Genomic DNA, 25,984 nt, shown 5'->3' with positions numbered 1-25,984 from the left:
CTGGCTACGAAGTCAGAACCAGATGGGCCATCCACATAATTTCTTCTGTTCGCATTCAAGCTGTGAGCAGAAGCTGCATCTTTTGTAGGTTCAGCTGCCAGGAAGAACAAAGCTCAAGTTATTATAGTTTAGTGTTCAGTTAAAATACATAGTGGAAAGGCCGTCTGAAATAATCTGAAGTAAGGCTTTCCAAAGATTTAAAAAATTTTAATTGGTTCCATTATTTAGATTAAAACCCGCTCACTTCCTTTCAGCTTTACCTCCTCCAAAATTCCCATATTGGCACTAATTAAGGGAATGGAGAATGACAAAAATGACTAGAAAAGGCAAGGGAAGAAATAATAAAGAAAAAAACCTGAAAAAGAGCCACAAAATTAGAAGCAAGCAATCTTTTTAGCAAAAATAAATATTCTTCTTCTGAAAGAAACTTTTCTGATACAATTTTTTTTCCCAAAACCATTAGAATTACTTTCCAGCTAGCAAATAGTATTTTGGTCATGTCCTAAATTAGTTATCAATATTTAAAAGATTTAAATCAGATTTGTATGTGCTATAAAGCATATAAATGAAAAAAAAGATGTAAAACCCACACAATGAAAATCTCTTCCTAGCTCTTGGAAAGACAATTACAGTATTACTGTATGAATGTTTAAGTTACCATGACTCTGTACTTACTAACAGATCTCAAGATCTACCCGAGAGGTGGACTTTTAAATCTGAGAATTTACTGATGATGGAAGACTGTGCCTTAGCACCCAAGTACAAAATGCAATTTTACAATTAACTATTTGTCCACTTTCCCTAGATTTATGTTCCTTTCTCTTGGTACCTTCTCCTCAGCAATCCAAGCTCTTCAGGCTAAATTCTGTTCTTGGCTCCTTATGTTTGCAATCCCTGCATAGGCATAAATGGATTCTAGGCAAATTTGCAACTGATTATACCACAACAATTTAAATGAGTTTTTGGTAATAGACAACAAAATCTGATTATGATTTATGAGATGAGATGAAGATTAACACAATGAAAGAGTACTTTGCTCCTTCTTTCAAGGTGTTGTATACCACTAAATCCTGTTAAGCAAAATATTCACTGTATTTATGAACACAACGGCAATCTGTATACATACATATAAAAAACATGCATATTAAAATTGATCCTTAATATAATTACCTTGGGGATGCACAACAACACGAGGTTGTACAAATGATGGCTTCACCACTTCAAACCACCAGAATAACTCTGCCATGAACACCATGTAGTTGCTCTACAAAGAAGATAAAAAAAAAAAAAAAGAAAACAAAGAGAGAGAAAGAAAAAAAAAGAAATTTATGTTAAAACACAAGCCTGCAAATAAATAGATTAAGCAGCATTCAGGATATGCCTCTGCATTTCATCCAGTTTACAGTCTCTTCTCTAATACACATAACTTGACCAGACTGTAATCATTTCAGTTGAAATGTATCATAAGAAGCATATGCTTAGGCCTGATGTCTTGCGGGCAGGGCAGAGAGGTATAGGATGGGTGGAAAAAGATGCCTGTCAAACAGATTAGTCATTTCCATAAAAAAAGAGTGGTGAAAAGCCCATTGTTTTGAAAGGCTAGGCAATAAAATTTTTAGAGCTTTTTAACATGAAAAACTCTGGTAGTGCTCAGTTTTACTGTAGGAATTTTGAATCCAATTTAGACTTTTGTGTCAAATATGTGCTTATCGCCACATTTGTGAAGATCTACCCAAATTTACAAGTCTTTAATGCAAAATAAAAACCAGCAGCAGTGTTTGTTCAATGCAGGTTAGAACAAGGTTTTAGCTCCAAAGATGTATGCACACTTAATACATTGTTGATACAGCTCCCTACCGTATTTTCCCATTACACAGCTATGAAACAGAGAAGTGTGAGAGCCATCAGATTTAACACAAGGGGAAAATCAGGTGAAAAGGAAGAAACAACTGGTGACATGAACTGCAAGAACAACAACAAAAAAAATCAATAGAGAGGAAAACCAGGCAGAAGCAGTACCAGCAGTTTCTACTGCAAGAGTATATAATAAGAAATGCAAAAAGACCAGAAGGTTTGTTGACTGTGGAGGCTTAAGAGTTCAGCAAATGATCATGGTCCTAAGCTGCTATGTCCATATGGTTCAGTGATACTTCATATCTAGAAACATCAACTGAATGAGATCAACAAGCATCCAGGTCTGAGCTGGCTCAAGTAGGCCCACAGACTTGGGTCACCAGTCTTAAAGCCTGAAGATGTAAACAATACAAACCTCTACTTATGCATTAAATTAGGAAACCACAAATAAACAACTTTTTAAAACAGTTTGTTTAAAAAAGTCTTTCTGCAATAAAACCCAATAATGTCTAGCTAACAATACTTACAAAAGCAAGTGTCCTTAGTCACTTTTTTCATGTCCTTAACACTGAATAATTTCAAATATCCAGTTTATTTTCTCCACTTTATGCTATTTTCATTTAACATTTCACACAGCTTAAATAAGAAAATATAAATTAACAAACTTATTGGTTTAATTTTTACAAACTAACAACAACATCAACAGCACTTGCAACTTATAAACTAATGTTGAAACCCAGAAATATACTTCCACGTGACCTTTCTAAAAAACAAGTCTGTCTTAATATTTGGTCCTATAAACTTTCTGTACTTGAGAAAATTAGCATTTTTACACTAAACTTATCAGACGTTATCTCTCCTTTTATTTTTCTTTGAGAATGAAACTAAGTGAAAATAGTCTTTCAGGGAAAGTGGGAATTTATTTAATTATTTGCTTCAGAGAAGAGTTTCAAAGGAAAGCATTGTCTCTTCTGAGTTTTGCGGTAACACAAAGAAATTGGAGCTGATTTAGGAAAAAAGCAAACAATTACCTAATTTGGTTTTGGTTTGTTTTTCTCCCCCCTGTCCCCCCATTTAAACAGAGATAGGGACAAATCTGCTTATAAATAAAGGATGTCAGGTGAGTACATAATGTTACGTGGTATGGGACAGAATTCTTAAACTTATTTACAATAAAATCCATGGCTTGCCCTGGTCTTCTCTACTTGCTCTGGCTTCTGCCACTGCCAAACTGTTGTGGGAAACGACATGGTGCCAGGTGGACCTTTGGTTTGATCAAAGACAGCTGTTATTTTGGGGGGGGGGGGGGGGGTGTGGGGCATTGTTTTATGAAGTAAGGGACATTATCTTGTTTTTTTTTCTTTTTTTTTTTTTTTTTTTTACAATGGAGTCAGCTTCTACATTTTCTGTATGACTGAAGATGATCTTCTGTATAGACTTTGCTCTTATAGATATTAATAGAGCAATCTTTATACAACATGAAACATTCTCATTAGCAGAGCATGGGACATTTTTCTAATTTCCAGCCCTTGGCTAGCAATAAGGCCTTCGTCTCCAAGAAAATCTTGCTGCAAATTAAGAATTGCATTTCGTCTCCTTAAATAAATGCATCTAGTCTTTAAAAATCAATTTAAAATTAAAAATATTTTACTCATTCAATTTCACAGAACTCTGTAGGAAAAAGACCTACATGTCAACATATATGTTATTTCTTTTCTGAAGGATTTTAGAAGAATGAGGGGCATTAAATATTAGCTAACAGATTGCAGAGTTGCAAGAGTATAGCAGTTGATTTAGCTGACGGCTCCTTAACAAAAATCAGACAAATTCTGAGAAAGTAAAACCAGAGGTACATGGTTTCTATTTTAACTTTGTCCAATGAAAAAATCTTCTGTTTGATTGAAGTATATATGACTGTAAAGTCTGTAAGACTTCTTTTATCAACCCATTAACTGTCCACTGCATAACTACATAAATATGCAAGATTACTTACATTCAGATTGCTCACATTTAATGTTTAACTGTGTATTTGAGCACACCTGGCATACGCCTACAGAGGACATACTCAAATTAAAAATTGTATCCAGACTATGCAAGACTTCCATTTAAAACTTCTTTGGCAGCTTCACTACGTTTTCAGTCCTTCAAATGTCAAATTCCATTGTTGCATTAAAAATGTGTACCTCAAATCTTGGGAGTGTGAGCAAACATTTGAAAAAAATTCTAAACAAAATGTCATTTTATTTCAGAAACAAACCACAGGCAGTAAGGGTAAGAACATATTTTTAAAGTAAACAAAAATTTACAACAAAAATGTTTAATAATACGTGAGATAACCTTAATTCTGTATCAGTAAATTTGAAAATACAATTTTAAATATCTATTTGACACTTTTGATTCAGATTTATTTTTCCTGATTATTTCTTATGTAGATAAGCCTTTACTCCAGCAAAGCGATATTCTTAGACTGAAAGCTGCTCATATACTTTAGTATATAGTGAAGGGATCAGCCAGATGTTGCCATAGTTATTGCATACAAGCTATAAATAGACTAGGAAAAAACGCATCTCTGCTTATTCAGCACAACAGAACTGAGTGAGGAAAAATTCATAGCAAAATCTTTTCCATTCAAAGAAAATGTTAAATATAGCATTTTGGTTTCACACACTGATTTCATTAGGAAGCAATATACACAACAAAAAAAATCAGATGTACTTCTCAGACAAAATATGATTTTCAATACTACAATTTCTAAATATTACAATTTCTACAATATTTCTCTTAGTATTTTCCCCCTCCCCTTACTTCCCCTCAAACTTTCACATTTTTAACTTGTTTGTTCTTTTTTACTACCAGAAATGAATTATAAAATGTTCTAACCATAGCTTTGTCCCCATCTGAAATAATACTGTATTTAAATACTCCAATTTCTTATGTCTATGTTGAAATGCTGCATTTAATAGGGTGACTACTTTATGGACTCCGTTATTCTTTCCGAGAATATCTTCCATTCAGTCCTGAGCTACTGCAAGACAGCTTGTTTTTCCAAATTCATCAAAGCAATATTTACTAAAGTAAAAATGAAACTGTTGGCTGCACAGCCCGCTTAGAACTGAAGCTACTTTAGATGTCTGATGGTGAAACATCATGATGGAAACCGCATTTTCTCACAAGTTACTTTTGGTCAGAAAGGCATGTTAACAGTAGTGATCAAAGGGGAAGACTGATGAACAGTAATTTAATCTTTTGGAAAAACTAACTCTGTGTCTGTAGTAATTGTGCTACCCAGGGCTAGAAAGAACATAGACATTATTTCCACATATTTTGCCTTGATTATGCTGACAAAAGTTCTAACAGTTCATCACACGATTACGACATGCACTTATACACAAAAATACTCAGAAACATAACAGCATTTTAATAGCAGCAAAAAACAACTGAGCTCTGAGCAGTTCAGACTGGCTGAAAATCACTGAACAGCAGATGGCAGACTTGCAGCTTCACAGACGCTTTTATATACTAAATATTCTGATTTGATTTTTCCAATTCGATATTTGCAGACTGTTCATTAGCTGTATGCAGTCAGCTGTACTACTGGTTACATTCTATCTATTGCATCTTCTGGCACTGCACAATAGAAATTCTTTTGTTTAACAGATTTTGGAAGATTATCTTTTGAAAAAAAAAAATAATCCCATATTCTGAGTATAAAATCCAAAGCCATTACTTGCTTCTGTATCAAAGGGAGATATAAGTTAGCTTGTTTTATAAAATTTTATACAAAAAAGATTATTTTCTTTACTATCTCTATTCCCTTTCAATAATTTTAAAAGTTTGATTAATTTTTAAATCAAATTAACATCCAATATTGCCACTTAAAATAAATTTTAGCCTTTTAACATTCATAGGCTTTAGATCTGCATATTTACAGAATAATAACTATAAGGTTATATACACAAATGATACAAATAATTTGTAATCAGGCTTGAATCCACCAAAATTGAATCTAAAAGAAGCCATAGATGCCTTTAGGAATTTTCTGAAAATGAACATCAAAATACACTGTAAAATTTAGATCACAATGCACATTAAAATCTCTGTTCAGTAGGCCAGGAAAGTAAGTTACCTCAAATGCAAATCCATAGTTTATATGCTATAAAAGTTCCAACACAAATGCCTCAAGACTGAAGAAAGTTGGAGTGTTTCAAACTCTCTGGAGAAGGCCAAATTACAGTTCTCTGTATGATCCATGCACTACCAGTTTGTCACATCTTCTGCCACAGATTAATAAATGCCACAACAATTCAAGTTGAAAACTCCAGTATGTCTTGTTTCAGACCAGAACAAAGAAGTGGGAAAACTGGCCGATTAACATCAGTGAAAGCAAACCACACTGCTTCCCTTTAAATAATGAGTCAGGAACATTGGGTCCCTCTCAGGAGAGAAATCTCCTCTTAAAGAACTGTTCCCTGTTTGATTCTTCCTTTACATTCCTGATCCCGAATGCTTTTAAATCAGCCAGATGGGAATCAAAACCCTGGACCGACTCCCACCATACATACCTAATCGCCTCACCAAACACAGCCAGTTGCTCTCCCAGGTCCTTAAGGAATCCATATGGACACTTACAGGGACTTCAATTGCAAATTCAGGCCTGGGTTAGCAGCCTCATTGGCAGTGGTTTTTATCATTGAGATTCGAAGGAAAGCTGTACAACATGTGCGGACATTACATAGCCCTTAATTTCTAGGATTTATCTATGTGATGTATTTGAACACTATTTTTCACATCTCTGAGTACGTGGTGCCGATTATAGCTTCTGCTTACGTTGTTTGCAAAGTCATCATCAACATTACATCAGAAAGTGCAAGTATTCAAAACTGCTCAAGTGTAATATATATTTTTAGTATCGTCATGGTTTAACCCCAGCTGGCAACTAAGTCCCAGGCAGCCAATTGCTCACTCCTCCCTGGTAGGATGGGGAAGAGAATTGGAAGGGTAGAAGTGTGAAAACTCGTGGGCTGAGATAAAGTCAGTTTAATAAGTAAAGCAAAAGCCACATGCACGTGCAAAATAAAAAAAAGGAATTCAATCCCCACTTCCCATTGGCAGACATGGGTTCAGCCATCTCCAGGAAAGCAGGGCTCCATCATGCCTAACAGTTACTTGGGAAGACAAACACCATCACTCCAAACGTCCCCCCTTCCTTCTTCTTCCTCCAGCTTTATATGCCGAACATGACGTCACATAGTACGGAATATCCCTTGGGTCAGTTGGGGTCAGCTGTCCCGGCTGTGTCCCCTCCCAACTTCTGTGCACCTCCAGCCCACTCGCTGGCAGGTTGGTGTGAGAAGCAGAAAAGGCCTTGACACTATGTAAGCCCTGCTCAGCAGTAACAAAAACATCCCTGCATTATCAACACTGTTTTCAGCACAAATCCAAAACCTAGCCCATGCTAGCTACTGTGGAGAAAATTAACTCTATCCCAGCCAAAACCAGCACAGTATAAAAAAATCCTTTAGATATTATATTCTCTTGTTCAACTCGGCAGTGGAGGGAAAAAAAAAAAAAAAAGAAAAAATTAAGTTCTGGAACCAGTCTCTCCATCTGGCCTACTGGGCCTTTGACAGTGCAAATATTTGTTCTGTCCTCTCTGGTTAGTAACCAAGTGCAAAAATTAGGTACCTATTCCATATGCTTAGTTGTGATTTTGCATAGTTGAGAGTCTGGTCCGTATTTAGGTCAGAAGAACGCCCTAACAGACAGGAGACAGCAATCATCTCTAGGATTTGCTTCAGTTCACATTCAGAAAGCTTTCACTCTGAATAAAAGTGCCTTCTGCATGAGTTTGGGTGAACAGACTCTGCAGTTATCAGAAAACAGCAGCCAAAGCGAGGAAGCATCCATGCTGAGGGGCAGCACACAAAAGTCTCCGAAGAACTGAGAGGCTGCAGAGACTTTCGGTCCTGTTAAATCCTCAAGAACCCACACACTCAGAACATCACAACTTGGCCAGATCTGCACAATGCCATCAGCACATGCTAGTGCCAACAACAGGTTGTATAACCCTAACTGCGCCCACAAGGGCAGTCGCTGTTACATGCAGACCAAGAGTACACGATTATATGTATATACACACCTAAAGAGACAAGTGAACCCCTTGAGAGACTTGCTGGACACCTTCCCAAAAGCCACTGCCTGACAGTATGACCCCCTACTTCTGGGAGGCCACTGGGTTGGCTTCCAACCCAGTAAAAATGACTGAGAGAGAGTGTGTGAACTGTGTGAGCAAATTAATGTATTGTGTGAATAGTTATCTCTTATTAATAATGGATTCATTCTATTAATAATAACAATTGAATTAATGAAAGGTGCTCTAATATTGGTTGTGATCTGTGTCTCACCCTGACTCAATCCTCCATCAATGAAAAGGGAATATACAACAATACATGTAGATTAAATGAGTAGCACAAGTTTACGTTCACTTAAAAAAACCACCACCACAAATTTTTGAAGGCTCAGATAAAGGAACGCTTCCAAAAGACAATAATTAACTGTGCCAATCGATTCAATGCCAAGTTCATATGTGAACTCTGAAATCATGGCAAACATCAAACAATTCAAGCTGTCTGTCAATAACTTCTTTGGCAGTTAACCTCATAAATGACTTTTTCCTAGGTGTCAACCCTATGGTCCTACTACAATAAAGTGGCAGAGAATGATCTAAAAATATCAAGAATATAACCAAATACAACCAAAGATATGTTTTTCCTCATTTAGAAATACTTTCAACGTATATCTCATGTGACAAATGGAATGTGTGAGATGCATTTTTTCTTTCTATTCAGAGACCATACATGTCCCTTACACCATCCTTTCAGGATTATACATTCCATAAGACCTTTATTCAAGTCACAAATGCCACATACTGACTATTACATTGCAGTGCTAAACAACTGTTGGGCCAAAGCAATAAAGAAGTCTTTACTGCTCTGCAGGCTGGTTAGTGCTTCCTGTGATGGCATTTCATGCAGGTTGTTCTATTTCTACAAACTTGTTCTTTGGACAGGCAGAACATGTGTGTGTCAAGACAATAAAAAAGCTCTTTTAGTTCTATGTAATTTCCCAGATACAGGTGAAGAACAAGGTATTTAAAAAAAAAAAAAATCCTGTCTCAGGATAGAACTGCTTACAGGAGAATGGAAGAGGGAGGATCAGGGCAAAGAAGCACTCTGCACAACTACAGAGAGATCCAAGATTTTCTATTCTTCCCTCTTGTTAAATATGCAGGGAAGATTCAGAAAAAATTGTGATTATTTTTATGTAATCTCTCTCCACTTGTAGACAGGCAAACAACCAGGAACCAGTATGGTCCCTCGGTGGTGCCTCAAGCATCCATGGAATGCATTCAAATATTTTTTTCTTTAACATCAGTAGCCCTGCCTTAGTAAACATCTTACGAAGAACTTCACAAATGCATTTTTCTTAGAGAGGAAGAAATGGGCAAGTGAGGAGCAACAAAACCTACTTTCTGCTTCATTTGATTATGACACATTAAAGCTGTCTAGAAATCCAGACAAAGCCTATTTCTCCTCTGTGCTAAACCAGAACTAAGACAACAGTTTCACCTGCTGCAAAATCTGAGAGCTTATATCAAAGGCTCTGGATGCTTGTTAAGTGAAGTTTTAAATTAATCTGACTTTGTTTCTGTGCATTTTGATGAGAAAGGCAAAAGCGGGTACAATCACCCTGGTCAAGTCCCAAGACAATTTCTGTATCATATATGATCTACAACCTACCTTGATTTAACATAACAGGACAGTGCAGTGTGCCCAGTAAAGAATGTAAGGTATGCACTTTGTGCTTGATCCCTTTAAAAGAAAGAGGCTCTGCTCCCTTCCTTCTCTAGGACTAGTATGAAGCCAGGATACCTAGTGTAATTTCTAGGGCCACACAAGGCACAGCATTGTAATTCCAAAAACTCAGCTGTAATTTTTTTCTTGAGGCTTCTTCCAGTAATGTATCAGCAGTTTGGTTCTTTTTATTCTTTCTGTCACCACTACAAATGTAACAGACTTTTAACCAAAAGCATAGGGCCACCTACTGTGCAGTACGAGTCACCCTGAAAACAAATAGACAGTTTTGCTCATTAATAGAGACACCTGAAACAAAGACACATGCTTTTAGAAATCCTAAAACTTCATACTATATACATTTTGTTGACTGAGATAAAGGTGACTTCTACTAACCAGTTTAATTCAATGTGTAATATTTAAAATACCCATTTACAATACAAGTTTTTTCAAAGTGACAATAAAACTCTTTGGAGAATATGTACATTTAATAAAACTTACTCTAATCAGATGCACTTGAAAACTAAGAAAGAGCTCCTTTAACTGTGAATTTATTTTGAAAGCAAATTAATTCTTAACACTGGAAAAACAGAGTTTATAGCACTAACCAAAGTTTCCTTGCCAAGTTTTAGAAGAAAAACTTGGCAGCCTTTCTTTGTAGCATTTACATCTAAATAAGTATCCACACCACAGCAACTTGTAAAAACATGATCACAAAAGGGCTTTCTCAGTTCTAGAAATACTCTAAATCTTTGAAAGAACTCTAAATCTCCTCTAAAAACAGTGTTCAGAAACAGCAAAATTACTGAGTCTGTAGCATTTTAAAAGTGTAAAGTCTGATGCATTGGGAAATTGACAAAATATTTAATATAGTTACTTTTTTTAAAATTGAAGCTTCATAGTGCATACTATTGAGAAATAATTCAAATCATTACTATAAAAATGCTATTATTAATGCAACAAATGAAACCGAAGAATAATGAATTCTATTTATTCCATGTATCTGTAAGCAAAGAGAAACAATCAAAATGCAGTGAAGGAGTCCTACTCAAGATCACTGAATATGGTTGTGTGACCATATGCCGGGAAACTACAGACAAAAGACTGCAGCAGATATTTTACAAGTGTGTAGGTACATTACTATATCTGAAATTTAAAAACATCAAAAGCTGATTGAAAGCAGTCACTATGCAACTTAGCGTACACAAAATAAAACAGCAACATCTAAGTAGTCTAGACTTAAGTCCTACTGCCCTTAGTCACCCTAGCAGCTCATTACTTACTTGAAAAAGGATTGGGTTCAACCCTACAGGAGACAACAAAGCTGTATTCAAGCTCTGGCCTCTGTGACTCAGCTTGTGAGATTGCTATAAAGATCATAAAAGCAGTGAAATGACCCAGATATTTAGAAACCAATTACATCCCATCTGCAATGGATATGCTGACTCCATAAAAATAATATTTCATTCCCTAAAGGCAGGCCAACAAGAATCTTAAGCAAACGAAGAGCGTTTCATATAGAAGAAAGTCTTAGAGAAAAACAAGAACCAAAAATTAAAGTTACAATTAGGCAAGAAATAATTTGATTATTCTTGTCTTTCCACACAGGCTAAAAAAATGACAGACTAAGCAAAACTTTTTTCTTCTCTTTCTAAAACAGTAAAATCTTGGAATGACTGAAAATGCTTAACTGCTTGTTCAAACAACTGTATTTGTTGGAATTGTGTTCCTGCTTGTGTTCTGGAGATAAGACTGTTAGATTTTTCAATGAAACTAACTCAGAAGTTTACACTTTTACAAAAGTGAAAAAGCTTTAATGTTAAAAACCATTAAACTATTGTGTACACAGAAATGAGTAAGAAGGGTGAGCAATAATTCCAGAAACAACTTCAATATTATGTCCTTTTGTTAAAGCCTTAATACATTTAAACTAATGCAGGTCGCGATTACATTTTAACAGAAATATCACAGATTACATGCTTTGACTTACAATTAATTAATAAGAAAGAAGACAGTGAAATAGTTTTGCACAAAATCAAAGTTTTTATAAATACTTTCACAAGTGCTTTTTTAAAAATACTTTGAAATTACTAGAACAACACAACTGCCAAAAAAAGGTAGTTTTACATGCTCCTGAAACTGATGTGTTGCATGCTATACCACAAGAGAGCAACATGCTTTTTCATATAGCAGCAGATCAAAAAAGACTAAACATACCATTAGCAAAACAGTTCTGTGCATGTTGCTTGCATTTTTATTTAAGTTCTTTTACCTTTATTGAAGAAGCTGCATAGAGCATATCCTCAAGACTGAAATGGCAACACTGGTTAAGGTATTCCTGACAAAATTCTTGAATCAATTGCAGATTATACAGGCTGTCAGCCAAAGACATTGTCTCTTTCAAACAAATATCTAAAAAGGAATAATAGAAGCAAGGATTAGATATAGTTATAGATTTGCAAAAAAAGTGTCTTTTGCTTTGCTGGATTCTGGAGCATTTTCTGGATAAACGCAGACTTGATTTTTTTCTTTTTTTTTCAGGAGGCTTTTATTTTCCTATTTCAGAAACTTAAAAAATGACAAGTCTACATTTTATCTTTGCAGTTTTATATATTTAGACATTTTTCTAACTATGAATTTTGTTTTTTTCACTATTGACGAGTTGGTTTTTTTCTGCTTTGCCTTTTGTGAAAATGGAAGTTATGCTCTAACTCCTCCTGTTTCCATATAATGAAAAACCATATTTAATCACTAATACATATTTTTTCAATTAGATTTTCTATACAGCAATGACAGTAGGAAATGTATGCTTTTTCACAAAGTTCTCCACACATACTAGTTTTTTGTCTTTGCATAGGGACCTGAGAGTACATTTTAACGCTATTAACCCCGAATCTTCCCCAAAAACTCAGCATCAGTTTAGTCTTACGTATTTGTTTTTATGGATTTAGATGTTTGATTTGAGGTTTTACAAGGATCTGAAGTCTCTGATATATGAATTATCACTCTCTATTTGGAAGTGGTATATAAAGGCAAAGAAGTGGTAGCAGTGAACTAGTGTCATTATACAGTATTCTCTGAATAATATTTATGCCTGACTAACCTCCTATTCTCTTTTTTATGACTGCTTCTTGGAAAATTAAATAGCAATAATAACTTCCTAGAGAAAAAGACAGCCCTTGTTAAAAGAAGCTCTGAATAAAAGAAAATTAAATATACTTGCATCAGATTTTATTTCTAAAGCAACAGTGTATGACAGAGCTCTGTGTAAGCTTTATATTGTTTAGGATAAAAGATTTCTTCAGATAAGGAACCTACTTTGATGCTAGCAGGATAAGGATTCCCATCCTGAGGAAATCAGACATATTCCGTCATCCCAATCCCACAGATGATGATCAATGGAAAAAAAAATGTTTGACTAAACTGACCGAAATGAGATTAAATTTAGTAATGCAAAATATGAAGTCATGCATTTGGATCTAATAAAATTCTAACATGATTCACTGGTTGAAAGTGATATAGAGTAGGAAGGTATCACGTATTAGCCAATGTAAAGACGTTTATGAGCTTTCAGCATCATACAGCTATGAAAAAAAGCAAACATAATGGTAAAATATATCATAAAATTTATTTTCAGTAGTGACAGAGAAGCACTGCACAAAGTAGCAACGAGATGCCAGTCCGTATTTCTGTGTACAATTACAACCACCCATATTCAAGAAAGATGAACTGAAACTGGACTAGTGCAGAGGAAGACTACTGAGGACAATAATGAGAATGGAAATCCACTTCAGAAGGGGAGACTGAAAAGGCTTCGTTCAGTAGCCTGGGCAAAACAAGGGAAAGAAAATATATCAATAAGGTAGACATCAGATTAGGAGAAGCTATTCAAGCCAAAGGGCACTGCTGGAAGAACAAAGGCATGTAGACAGGCTACAAGCACATTTCGGTAGAAAACAAGAGTAAGATTTAAAACTGTGTAAAAAGGGGAGCTCTGCAACAGTGGGTAAGAAGAATACAGACTTTAAAGAGCTAGGCAGTTTTAAGATAGAACATGATAAATTCATGAAAAGGATTATATAATTTTGTATAATAGCCAATTTCTTGACTCACTGACATAGGGAGTCCTTTCTAGTCCTGTATTCCTTGAGGGAAACCTAGATTTGAAAGTTAAATAAAGTCTTAATAAGAAGAAACAATCTATTTCAGACTACAGAGAACTCTAGATTATTATTTTTTTTGTTAATGCATTTTAAAGCATTTTTGCATATGCATTTTTGTTACCCGTCTCAGTTCCAATACAGAACCAAATCTCAGTGAAATTTAATATGCATCATAAATTATATTATTTAATACAGGGAAGACAGGCAAAGTCTTTTTAAATGCTTATAGTCGCTTCAGAGTACCTTTGAATTTACTTCTGAGACAATGACACCACATTTATATGTATCTTTAGGGACGATGATGTCAGGACACCTAACAAGAACATAAAAACTAAAGTTACAAAGATGGCATGTGCCTTGTCTTGTTTACAGTCAGATGCTGGAGGAATCTGCTGGCAAGTATATATGTGGTCACACAAAGTATGCAAGATCTTTCGGACTGTCTGTATTTTCAGCCATGCTAAAACAGTAAGAAGGAACCAGGTGTTACTCCCATTCAACACTACCCAAATTTTAACTCTTCCCTAATCACATAAAATAGTACATATTTGGCTGCAACAGTTATGTAAATTGAAAGTTGTATTTTTCAAAATTCAGAAGCTGAAGAAGAACGGTGAATGCATACATCTTAATGTCTTTCATCTTCAACGCCTGCTATGCTGGAAGCTTCCTATAAAGTGGCTGTGTATATGAATTCCAGATTTCAGCCCTTAGCAAGCTTTATACTCTTGTTCGTATCCCTGGATTTCTCAGGATCCTTCTATAGAAGTGTTCCCACAACATCAAAGGTATCACGGACAGAGCAGAGGCAGAAAATGATGGGTGTCAGCTGCCAAGACGTTTTACAACTACGTGAGGCTCTTAAGTTGCCAAGAGGAAGATATGACTTTAACCAGGTCACTGAGCAAAAGAACAAGATGAAGCTGCTCATCATCGCAGACAATTGCTATTATAGAACAGCATGACACTAATACATTCTAGATTATATATTTTCGTTTACTCTACAAATTATATACCTAACTATCAGATGAACTAAAAGCCCAGAACACAGAGCAACTATTTGCCGTGTAGTGCAGTTATGCAGAGCTTGACTAACTTTTTCCATGTTTTATTATCTATAACTGCTCAAATTCACAAGAAAGCATTTATACAGCTTCAAGAATAAGAGTTTTCCAGGTGGTGTTTCATAGCACAAAGGCAAATGTGCTGCCACAGTCAGATCTGTAATAATATATCTTAGTATGTTTATATTAGTGTGATAACATAAAAGCACAACATGGAAGGACACCTTGGTTCCTTTTATTTAAATGTAAAAATAAACAGGCACAAAGTTAATATTAAACCCACCACACTCAAATTATGCCCCTTGTATATCATATTTAAGCACCTTCCTTTACATAGTTATCAAACAGACATTTAAACTTTTGTGGACCTATGTTAACAAGCCGAGAGACACATTAGACATACCCTCCAGTTTAACGATATCTGGACAGTAGAAGTGGATCAGGGCTGCTAGAGCACAACCATCTGTACCATCTTTCAGCAGATTCTCTACCAGTGGAATGCAGGGCAGCTGTTTAAGCAATGTTTGCTCCTTCCTGTAACGAGCCTACAACATAGAATGAAGAAATTTAGAGAGCAAAGGCTCTGAAACATACGAAAAAACAGATTCATACTGTAGGTTTTACACCCTGCTAGTGAAAAAGCAGTATTCAATAAATAGCTGAACGGCATAAATAATATCTAAGAGGAAAGGAACCTACGCTAACTGAGCCTTTCCTTCAAAACTACCAAATTTTGATGATCTCTGTATAGCACGGTGAATTAAGTAACACATATATCTTAATTAACATTCAACACTCATGGTTACACAATCAGAAATGACCTGTATGTAAACAGAATGAGACAAATCCTTAGCTGGTGTAACTTCAGTTTACTGGCAAGTCAAATGACTCTGTGAAGTTAACACACCTAAGAATCTTGCCCCAAGTCTCATTCATACAACTGACTTAATGACAAATTCAGAAACAAGGAAATCTGCATTTGAACAACTCCATTTTTATTACTAGCATGTGTCGCTATAAGCAGATATAAACACAGAGAAGCATTAATGGTCAAGTGTTACGACCATGCAGTGCCTCAGTTATAAAAGGAAACATTTTGAAAAACAACTAGGTATATAAAGAGATCACTAGTTCAGAATACCAAGATAGCATTTATCTGCAGTGGATATATTTTTAATAGGTTTCTTTTTTTTGTGGGGGCAGAGAGGGGTTTCCTTAAAAAAAATGGTATTCATCATTCTTAGTTTCTTTTTACTTCTTCCTGGGAAAACAAATGGAGGTGGAAGAAAGTGATATAGATTTTAATTTGTTAATATTATTTACTAAGACTTATTTTAAAAAACAGTACTGAAAGATTACTTTTCTGTTCATACCACAGAACTACTTATGATGCCAAGAGTGTTTCTAAGTTATTGTTATGCCATTTTCATTCATCTGTAGACACTAAACTAGCAGTCTCCCTGTAGGGACTCTGAAAGTCTTTGTGGATGGTACTCTTCCCAGTAAAGCTGAAGTTCACAGTTCTTATCTCCTACTCTCCACCTTTTGGCTGTGATGGAGCAATTGCTGATGGGGCTGCGTGGTAAGACCATTGATCCAGCTACAACATCTCTCTCCTCCTTTGTTTCTGCAGTGAATGAGTGGGCAGGGCTGGAGGTTTTATGGGTGGGGCAGGAATTGTTTAAGCTAGCTTTGCTGGCAAAAAAGTCTGTGGAACCACAGACTAACCCTGAAGGCTATACTTACTGTCACTGGATTTCTGTGAAGGATCACATGGGATTATCTCTAGTGCATGTCAGTCTAACTGGCCTAAGTAGCACAAGTCTAATCTGGCAACAGCAGACACATCAGTTCTAGAAAAATAAAGGGCTTGTACTTGGCCCAGAGAACTTATACTTTAACTGATCAATATTTAAAAAAACCCGGAGTTAGTCTTTATTTTGTACTTGAAATGTACTGGTATTTGTGTGTCAAGAATGCTGTATAAAAATGAAAACCCCATTTTTGCATGCTATGGAAAATGTTCACTAAAACCAAACAAAAACATGTTAGTGTTTCATGCATTATTAATATAATTTTCCCCATGTTAGTAATAACTCCCTACTTCTTCTAATGAAATAGGTCAATTATGCTTGCAGTGAAAGTTTGTTCTTTTTAACTCTATGGCAATCCAATGACCCACTATGATGAAAATCCTTTAAGTTTCAAATACCAAGTTAATATGTCCATGTACTTCCTCCTCAAAGTGACTAAAATTACATCTATGAAATATTACAATTTAATTACGAAATAACGATAAAAGAGGATATGGATGGACTCCAACATCATGGTCCAACAAGCCCTAGGTAATTTATATATTTTTTAAAATATCATCTTTTTAATGAAGTGTTCAAAAATATTTGAAATTGATAATACAGTGGTCTTGCAGTAAATCCTATGAAAAAGTCTACTGTCACTTTAATGATGCCTTCACTGGCCTTTAGAACTGTGCCTGCAGATCCTGGAAACTGTCATATTACTAAAGCGTGGACCTGGAAAGAGGGTTTAATTCATTGCAGAGAGTATGCCAAGCACATCTCTTCAGGAAAAATAAACTTATATAACCTGATATGCTAGGTTCATTAGGGTGTAACAGGCATTGTATTTCAGTTTGCTTGAAAAGATAGAAGAAATTATACTGAAAAATAAAAGACACTGGTAATTGCACTGTACTTTTAATCAACTTCCATTTGAAGAAACTCTTCTCATTGGTTGCAATGTTTGCCACTAAATATGGATGCAATAATGCAAAAGCTGAACCTCTACATTTACTATAAAGCCCTACTGCTAATTTAAACACAAATGCTAACACAGGCATCTTGTTTCTGAGATCCTAAACCAGCCTGATTTAGCATCTTTGAGCTTATTCCACTTAAGCAAGTCTAGGTATGGTCGAGACACTTGCATGTAAACAAAGTCAGGTAAAGAAGAACCAACAGTACACCAGCTACTCTATTGTAAGTGCTCACATGTTTTCTGAGTTAATCATTAATAATGAACACTCTTATGCATTTACCATACAGTAGACAACATGTTATAAATTTACTTTTCAGCGTAAGTTTTCAGCTGCCTGTATGCTCAGGAATATCTATCTCATTATGAAACACTTGCTCTGTGTAAAGGGAAGAGATCAGAAGATCGGTTGAACTGTTAGAGCAGCTTGAGCCACTGCATTCCTACTATATTATCAGTAGCACTTGGGTTTCAACTGTATCTCTACTAAACTAACAAGCTCAAAGTAACATAAATACCACTAGTTCAAGTTGTTTATGGACAACTGGCACACAAACTAGAGGTAGCTTTTCAATAGATTGAGTATTTAATATTTGAATATAATTTTTATGCAATGGAAGAGAATCATTAGTAAACTAACACCTTACGCAAAAACAGATCAAAAAACATATTCTGAAACTGCTTTGAAGTAGCCACCTTATTTTGTAGAAAAGAGACAAAAAAAGTGCTTAAATTTCTGATCACAATCCATTTTTTTGCATTAGTCCCTCTATTTAATTATGCTATCTTAATTCCAAAACAAAATTAAAGGACTATACTGTGAAGAGCAGTGTGTGTGTCAACTCTAACAGACAGCATTATAGAGAAATTGCCCATATAGCATAAACTGCTAACAAATCTGAATACTGATTAGCCTGCTGAAGATGGTACTTTTAAACTGGTTTTCCAGACACCAACTAATTTCTGTTGTTTCCTACATCTAACTGCCTTGATATTTTTAATTCTGTTTGCAATGTATGAAAAATCTTTTATTACTTAAGACAACAAATATCTGAGGGACTGCTAGATCAGTTATTTGGTAATGCTTAGATCAAAGATACATCAGAATTCTTCAGAATTCAGACCAGAAGTATGCAATTCCGCATATGCCTAAACAGCTGACTATTTTGTTCCCAGCCAAACCTGTTGTAGAATAAACAATCTGAATGCATTTCATGGATGAATTACTATATGATAGAGGAAAGTACTGATAATCGCAAGGTGACACAGCACAGAGAAAACAAACTTTATTATTATTGCAGACCTGAACAGTTACTTTTATTGCTTTTAGTGAAATTATAGTCTCACTAAGAGTAGACTGCTTTGAGTTACTTTGTGTGGGGAGAGATTAACAGCAGTCTTAAATCAGCTGAAAAATTACGGAAATTCTAGACAAATGGTGTAATGATTGCATATTGTTAAAATAAATCAGCTATTTCAAATTCCATGTAGCATCAACAATCAAAAACTATTTTTGCAAGTCTCTCTTAAAAAGAGAGTCAGTATCAAATAGCATATGTTTATTGAAAGCTTACCAAAAAGTAGTTTGCAAAAAACCTGATCATTTAAGATTAGTTAATAACAGGTAGTACTGCCTTATACAACCTCATACAGAACTTGACTGCCTGAAAAGTAATTCCTTATCCAGCATCAGATCTTACATTTATTTTGCACAGATTACCTTGCAAAATAAGTGTCTGTATTATGCACATCTTTGTAGAGCAATCTCTTATAAAATTATCTTGTAGAGATAAATGAAATGAATGATTAGACCAGCATGACATGGACAAAGCAATTCCCAAAATTAGCCATTTGATCAAAGTGAAGCAGTTGGGCAAACTTACAGGAACCAGTTTCCAAAACCATTTGGTAGGAGACTTCAGAGGAAGCAGTAGGAAAAAAGAAAAAAAGCAAAAAGCAAAGAAAAAAAGGAACACTTTATCAGATTTTATAAATTACTTTTACAAAGCAATGTTCTTTAACATTCTCAATTTTGTGTAACAGTGAATTATAATTTAATGGTAAGCATTAGTGCACTGTAACCTGTGTATATTGAACTAATTAGCAGAAATAATACTGGAGAAATATGTCTGCAGTCTTTGTAGATCAACATTACAATCTTCCCACATGAACAGATAAGATTGTCAGATCAATGCAGTTTTATTTAATGCTTTCACGCATCTGATTGTACCCTACATATGCAATCCGACTGAAGAATTCATTTGAGACTTGAAGTCATGATGTCACAAGTATCAAAATGAACTCCAGCAGCACACATGGGGAAGCAGGGAAGCTAAAGCAATGAAAAAAGGTATAAACACGCTGTACTACAGTACAATCAATTGTAGTGAAGTTTGCATTAGTTACTTCAAGCCAAACAGTTATGTTTATAACACTCAACAATATTTGTAAACAATCATACAACAGTTCTCATAACAACAAGAGGTGCAGGCAGTTATATTTTTGCAATGACAAATTACATTAGCATCAGCTGCATGATGTGCAATGACCTGAAATGTAGATGGGAGTTTTGGCTACTGGCAGAGAAGTGATCCGAACTGATACATACAAATCTAAACTCACATGTGATAAAAACATACAACATCAAATTATAAAGAAAAAGTTTTACAAATATAGAATTTGACCTAAAAGCTTAATCCTAAACACAGTGAAGTCAGTGAAGTTTTCTGTAACTCTATACACTAGTCTGGCATAATACTTCTACTATTAAGAAAAAAACATCGTGTAGCAGTATTACAAATACACACAGAAAACTTCACCACTCTATTGATTTCATTGTAGAAATTAAAAAAAAATTCAAACTAATTACTGAAGTGTAGGAAATAATTTATTTTTTTTAATGAAGAGAAATATTTTCTGGAAATGGCAAAAAAGCAGTTTTAAAACTACTATGGCAAAAACTGCTATGGAAGCTTATTTTACGTAGTTAAAATACTGTGTGTCTATAAAACCCTTAAAATAACTGTAATAATGAAACAAAGCTTTTATGTAAAAAAGCAATTGTACACGAAATGGTGTGCATCAGTAACATGACTATTCTTAACATTCTCCTCCTGCATATAACTGGACTGTTGCAGAATCCCAAAGCCACTTAGAAGAAATGAACTACAAGATACATGTTCATATGCGGTTCTAGGTATTTCAGTCACACCCAACTAAAGCACTTTCCATAGGGTTCAGTGTCTCTTCACCTTACCGAAATATAGTCCATGTATGGAAAAGTACATGAATTTGAAAATAAATTATCTTAATTTTCAACTGCAATCAGGAATTCAAAACCGTATCACGAAGCGAGGTTCTAGGTAAATGGACTGAGAACAGACCTGGGTTGCCTATCATTCTACTTCACACTGACAGGAACATCGCTTTGATTTATCGAGGTGAAGTATATTTCAGACTTGGACTCAAAAGGTCCATCAATATCTATTTAATGACAGGCTGAAGAACTACCCTTCAGAAAAAAGCACACATTTGCTTCAATTCCAAAGACTAGGTCTCTGTAACAGTACAAACTGAACTCAAAACTAGCAATCCAATATATATTTTCATTTGTCATCTTGGCTGAAACTATGGTTGAGACGACTATGAATATGCTTCAAGAGGCTGAAAGACTGAAGATAACCAAGTTTAAATTCAAACATACTCTAAGTTTTATAAATACACACTTTATAAAGGCACTTAAAGAGATAAAGAAAAGCTGAAATCTCTTGGACAACATAATGCGAATTCAATGGCTGTTGAATTGGCACTTTATATCAACAGGAATAAACATGTTCCCTTGGAACTTATTAAAAATCAGTCACTATAAAACAAACTGAGCAGAGAATTCTGACTGACTTCTCCCAATGTTTAAAGTAACCCCAAAACCAAAAACCCAACCAAAACCCCCACAAAACAAAACAAAAAAACCCAAAAGAACAAAACACTCCCTCAGGTTGAGGGCTTATAGTTTTACAAGAAGATTGTTTAATCCCCCCTAACAAAAAGTTTTCAACATGACTATGATAAATTTAACTTAGCATAAATCCATCCTATGGTGCCAAAAAATGGTAGTCATGCCCTTCATTAAACACTTGTTTCTGCTCTTCCTTGCATGATCATTTGTGTTCATGCAGCTGTGCATTAATTGCATTAATTGGATCAAGAAGCTGATCCCACTGCAAACTTTTCCTCTTGACAAGTTAGCTTTTGCTAGCAGTGTGGATTTATGAGACATTAAATTGAAAGCGGAACTATGGTGTTAGTGTTTTATCTTCACACAAAAAGTTGCGCTGTTTAAACTCATTAAAAAAAACATTTAAAGAATTCAGGTCTTTGGATGAATATTCTTACTTGTTTCTCTCATAGGATTTGCATTGATTTGGCTTAAATCTGTTAAGACTGATTCAGTCTAAATCATCAAAGCAGATGGAAAAAGAACAGGTTTTTGAGAAAGCTTTGACTACATTGAAAATGAGTAGTTTAACCAGTGCAACTGTACATTCACTACATATTATTCAACGGAAGCCTGAAAACCAAAGCTATTCACTACAAAACTTGAAATCCTAATTCTGAAAGAAGATGCAGAGACTCTACCAGAAAAAGACGAGGTTACCACAAATCACCGGCTGATCAAGATCCACAGAGGACTACCTGAAACTAAAAATCATACATGCTCCTTCCTCTCTTATCTTCTACAGGAAGCTAGCAGCAGAAGAAAGTGAAGGAAAACAAAAGCAATCTCATAATCTATTAATACTGGTTTTATCTATCCAGAAATAGAAAAAAAGGTATATCTTGTCAGTTGTATCATTTATTAATCTGTGTATATGACACTTATAATTTTTAGAAAGGTAGAGGTTTACTATTTATTGCTAAAAGGTTCACCGTGGATTTGTATCAAGATAGTATGGCATTAATTTGGCAGGCTTGCGGATTATGCTGAAATTATTTTTCACAACTGATAAATTTATGAATTTATAACAGTAGGAAATGATAAAAATAATGAAAAAGTCTAGTCATTAACTCTGTTTCACCTTTTAGGTACTTAACTTTGCTGCTTCTTAGCCAAAAATTAAAACTAAAGAAAAGCTTTCCCTAATGACTAGAATGATCTATTCTTCCCATGTTTGTTTGGCCATTTCTCTAAATCAGCAGAAGAGGCATTCTTAATTTAAATTTAGTTCAGGTTCAAAACCTGACCATACCTTAGAAACTCTGAAACTTAAACATCTGAAGTTTTTTTGGCTACAGCAGAAGGGAGATTGCAAAATTTCTTAAATGTTTAGAATGGAATCATCACTTTTTGAACTGCTAACTGTGTTGGCAACGTGGAGAACCTGAATCACAACAGAGCTCTAACCTGAAAAGGATGGTAGAAGTGAGAAAAGATGCACAATGAAACATGTCAATTCCCCTTCATGCTAAGTCTTAAAATACAAATAGAAGCAGTAGTTAGGAGTTTACAAACCTCAAAGAAAGAAAATAAAACAATTAATTCAGATACCTAGAATTAAGCTACAACTGTAATATGAGTATAGAAAATGCTATACTTAATATAGAAGTATAATTTATTTTTCCCATAAAAATGGAAAACCATGTAATAATATTGCTTTAGTTAATACAAAGGCAGAATTCAATCCCCTCCCCCTGCCTTTTTTTGTTTTAAGAAAATCTAGTTATGCTAATAACTAAACCCAGACATAGCATGAAACGGGAAAAAAAAAAGAGAAAAAAAATCACACTAATCAGTATTCAGGTAAAAAATTATATACATATTTCAGCAATACTCAAACCTGGTACAGGAATTAAAGTTACAGTTGTTTCACAGCTTTGCTGAGACATACGAGATAGGGTCAATGCCATAAAGTAACAGGACGTGTCACTGATTCTGTGCTATAAAAAGAGGAATGCATGGATTGATGCAATATGGAGACAATGTAAAACACCTGAGTATCTGGGAATAAATACTAGGAAATGCTTGACAGGAACCACATCATAATTTAACAGAAACTCCTGTTGGAAACTCTGACCAACTTGATTTGATGCAGGTGATCCATCCAATGGATCTGCATTATAGTTTTCTCTGGGAAGTTAGCATTCAGTATGATCCACAGTTAAGAAATACAGGTTTTAGTTATGGTGTTTAATGTGTTTCCAAATCTCAGATCTTGCATTTGTGCAATCACCATTAGCTTTAATAAAAGTAAGTGGAAATTTGGGAAATACTTAAGGCACATGACAAAAAGAATGGCTGAGATTTCAGAGCAGTCAATTAGCCATCAGTTAAATAGACGAGTGTTTCTCAAAGAAAACCTGGCATTAAATAATCTGAATGAGTTGAAAATACGTTGCTATCCTCCTGCATACAAAATAAAAAGTTCAGTAATTCAAATTCCTTAAATACTTCAAAATAGAGTTGACTGAATATTTCATATTTTAGAGTTCTTTTCTAGAAGCAGATTCCATTCTACCATTGCATTCACTGAAACTTTAATGTACAGATTGTATTTTGACTTATTATCCAAGTAATTTTACTTTGATTTTTGTCATGTACTTAAATGTGAAGGATGGCTAACTTTCTAATAGCCTTTTTTTTTTATTTTTAACTATAATCCACAATAAATTCACCATCCGAAGAGACATCTAAGGGTCAAGCTGGAGCCTGAGGTTTTACCCATGCTGAGATTTTAGCTAATAAAGCCCTGCTAATAGAGTCCTCTAGCATAGAATAGCTGACTTGACAATTTAATTTATGCAGCTGAATCCCACACTGAGAAATAACATAACATGCACCTGGGATAATAGTATTGAAAATTCAGTGTATAGAAGAGAAGGCCTTAATTACAAATTTTTCCATGATATGGCAACTACAGCATGATTTTGCTATTTTGCAAATGCATTTGTATGTCGGCCAACAGAAAAGGGCTCCGACTGTGTTATAGCTTCACAATTCACACACCTACCTTTTGACCTCCTGCAGATTCTGCACTGTGATGCTCTTTCAGTTTTTGTTCCTGTTCCATTATGTCTTTCAAATGTTCATTTACCTGGAGACAAAATAGTTTGTTCAGTGGTCTGTTCTAAGAAACAAGTCATAGAAATTATCAGTTTTCAAAAGGTCTATAAATCACTACCACCAAGTTAACTGAAAAGATTTAACAAATATTTCAGACTATAGCCCTGAAGAAAAATCAGCAAACATCAGTTTCAGATGCAGTCTGGGGTCACTAGTAGTTAGCTTTACGTTGTACAAATCCACCCATCCCTTATTATGCTCGATCACATTTGATTAGCAGTGTATCCTTGTTACTTGACTTGATTATGCACTGAAGGTAGATCACCTCAAGCAAGATGTGTCGAAATACAAACAGAGTATCTTGGGTTTAAATCACGATAAATTACACGAGACAACAACTCAGAGCCAAAAAGAGACCCTTGAGCAGCCATCATGGCATCTCAACATGATAGTGACTGTTAAGATGTCATATGTAACACATAAAATAGTATTTTATTTAGACTTCTCATTTATTTGGTTCACGTAACATGTTTAACTTATTTCTGCAAACTTTGCTTTTTATTATCCGTATACAGCAGATGAAGGAACAGTCTGTATCAGACACAGTCTTGATATACCTACATACATACATATCCTACCCACTCATCTCATACAGACTACAAAGAAAAATCACAGCTTGCTTTCCCAGTACTCATACCTTGTTTATCCAATACATGACAGCATCCTCAATGTCATAAGGTAGATCTGTAGCTTGGAAAAAGGATGAATACTGCTGAGTGCATGCAATCACTTTCTCAACGCTGACCATCTCTACAGTATAGGCCATCATAAGAGTATCGATCATGGCCAAGTGAGCACTCTACAAAGAGAAGCAGCAATACCTAATTAGTTTGCAAATCAAAAGACCACTTTCTTATGTATTGTTTCTGAACACAGCCACATACATGCAAAGACTGAAACTGTAAATGCTACAAGTTTTCTGTCTGGCTGTCAGATTTTGAATGAAAGACAAATGAAGACAAACACACATAACAGATTTGAGAATGCGATACAAAACACAGGGACATTAATTTAAAACTGTAAATTAAAATAACTTCTACAACAAAATTAACACCAAACCCAAAGAACTGGAAATGGAAAGAATAAGCAATTTTAATCATTCAAACATTACATCACTTTTAACAGAGCTAAAGAGATCTTTTAAATTTGTCACCTTAGTGA

The 25,984-nt window shown here is 35.0% G+C and overlaps 1 protein-coding gene across 1 annotated transcript; it reads right to left on the bottom strand.

The window, feature by feature from the left end:
- LOC104159456 (calmodulin-regulated spectrin-associated protein 2-like) lies at positions 1-25,622 on the bottom strand (the record flags this gene model as incomplete). Its single annotated transcript, XM_009697365.1, has 6 exons — positions 1-94; positions 1,171-1,264; positions 11,980-12,119; positions 15,338-15,479; positions 24,711-24,827; positions 25,461-25,622. Coding segments are annotated over 6 exons (749 nt in total), but the record flags the coding sequence as incomplete, so codon positions are not given.
- Positions 25,623-25,984: the final 362 nt, after the last annotated feature.

Source organism: Cariama cristata, unplaced genomic scaffold (genome assembly GCF_000690535.1).
Source record: "Cariama cristata isolate BGI_N322 unplaced genomic scaffold, ASM69053v1 scaffold13003, whole genome shotgun sequence".
Taxonomy (NCBI): Eukaryota; Metazoa; Chordata; class Aves; order Cariamiformes; family Cariamidae; genus Cariama; species Cariama cristata.
Note: the sequence above shows the minus strand (reverse complement) of the source record. Positions and strands in the feature narration are given on the sequence as shown.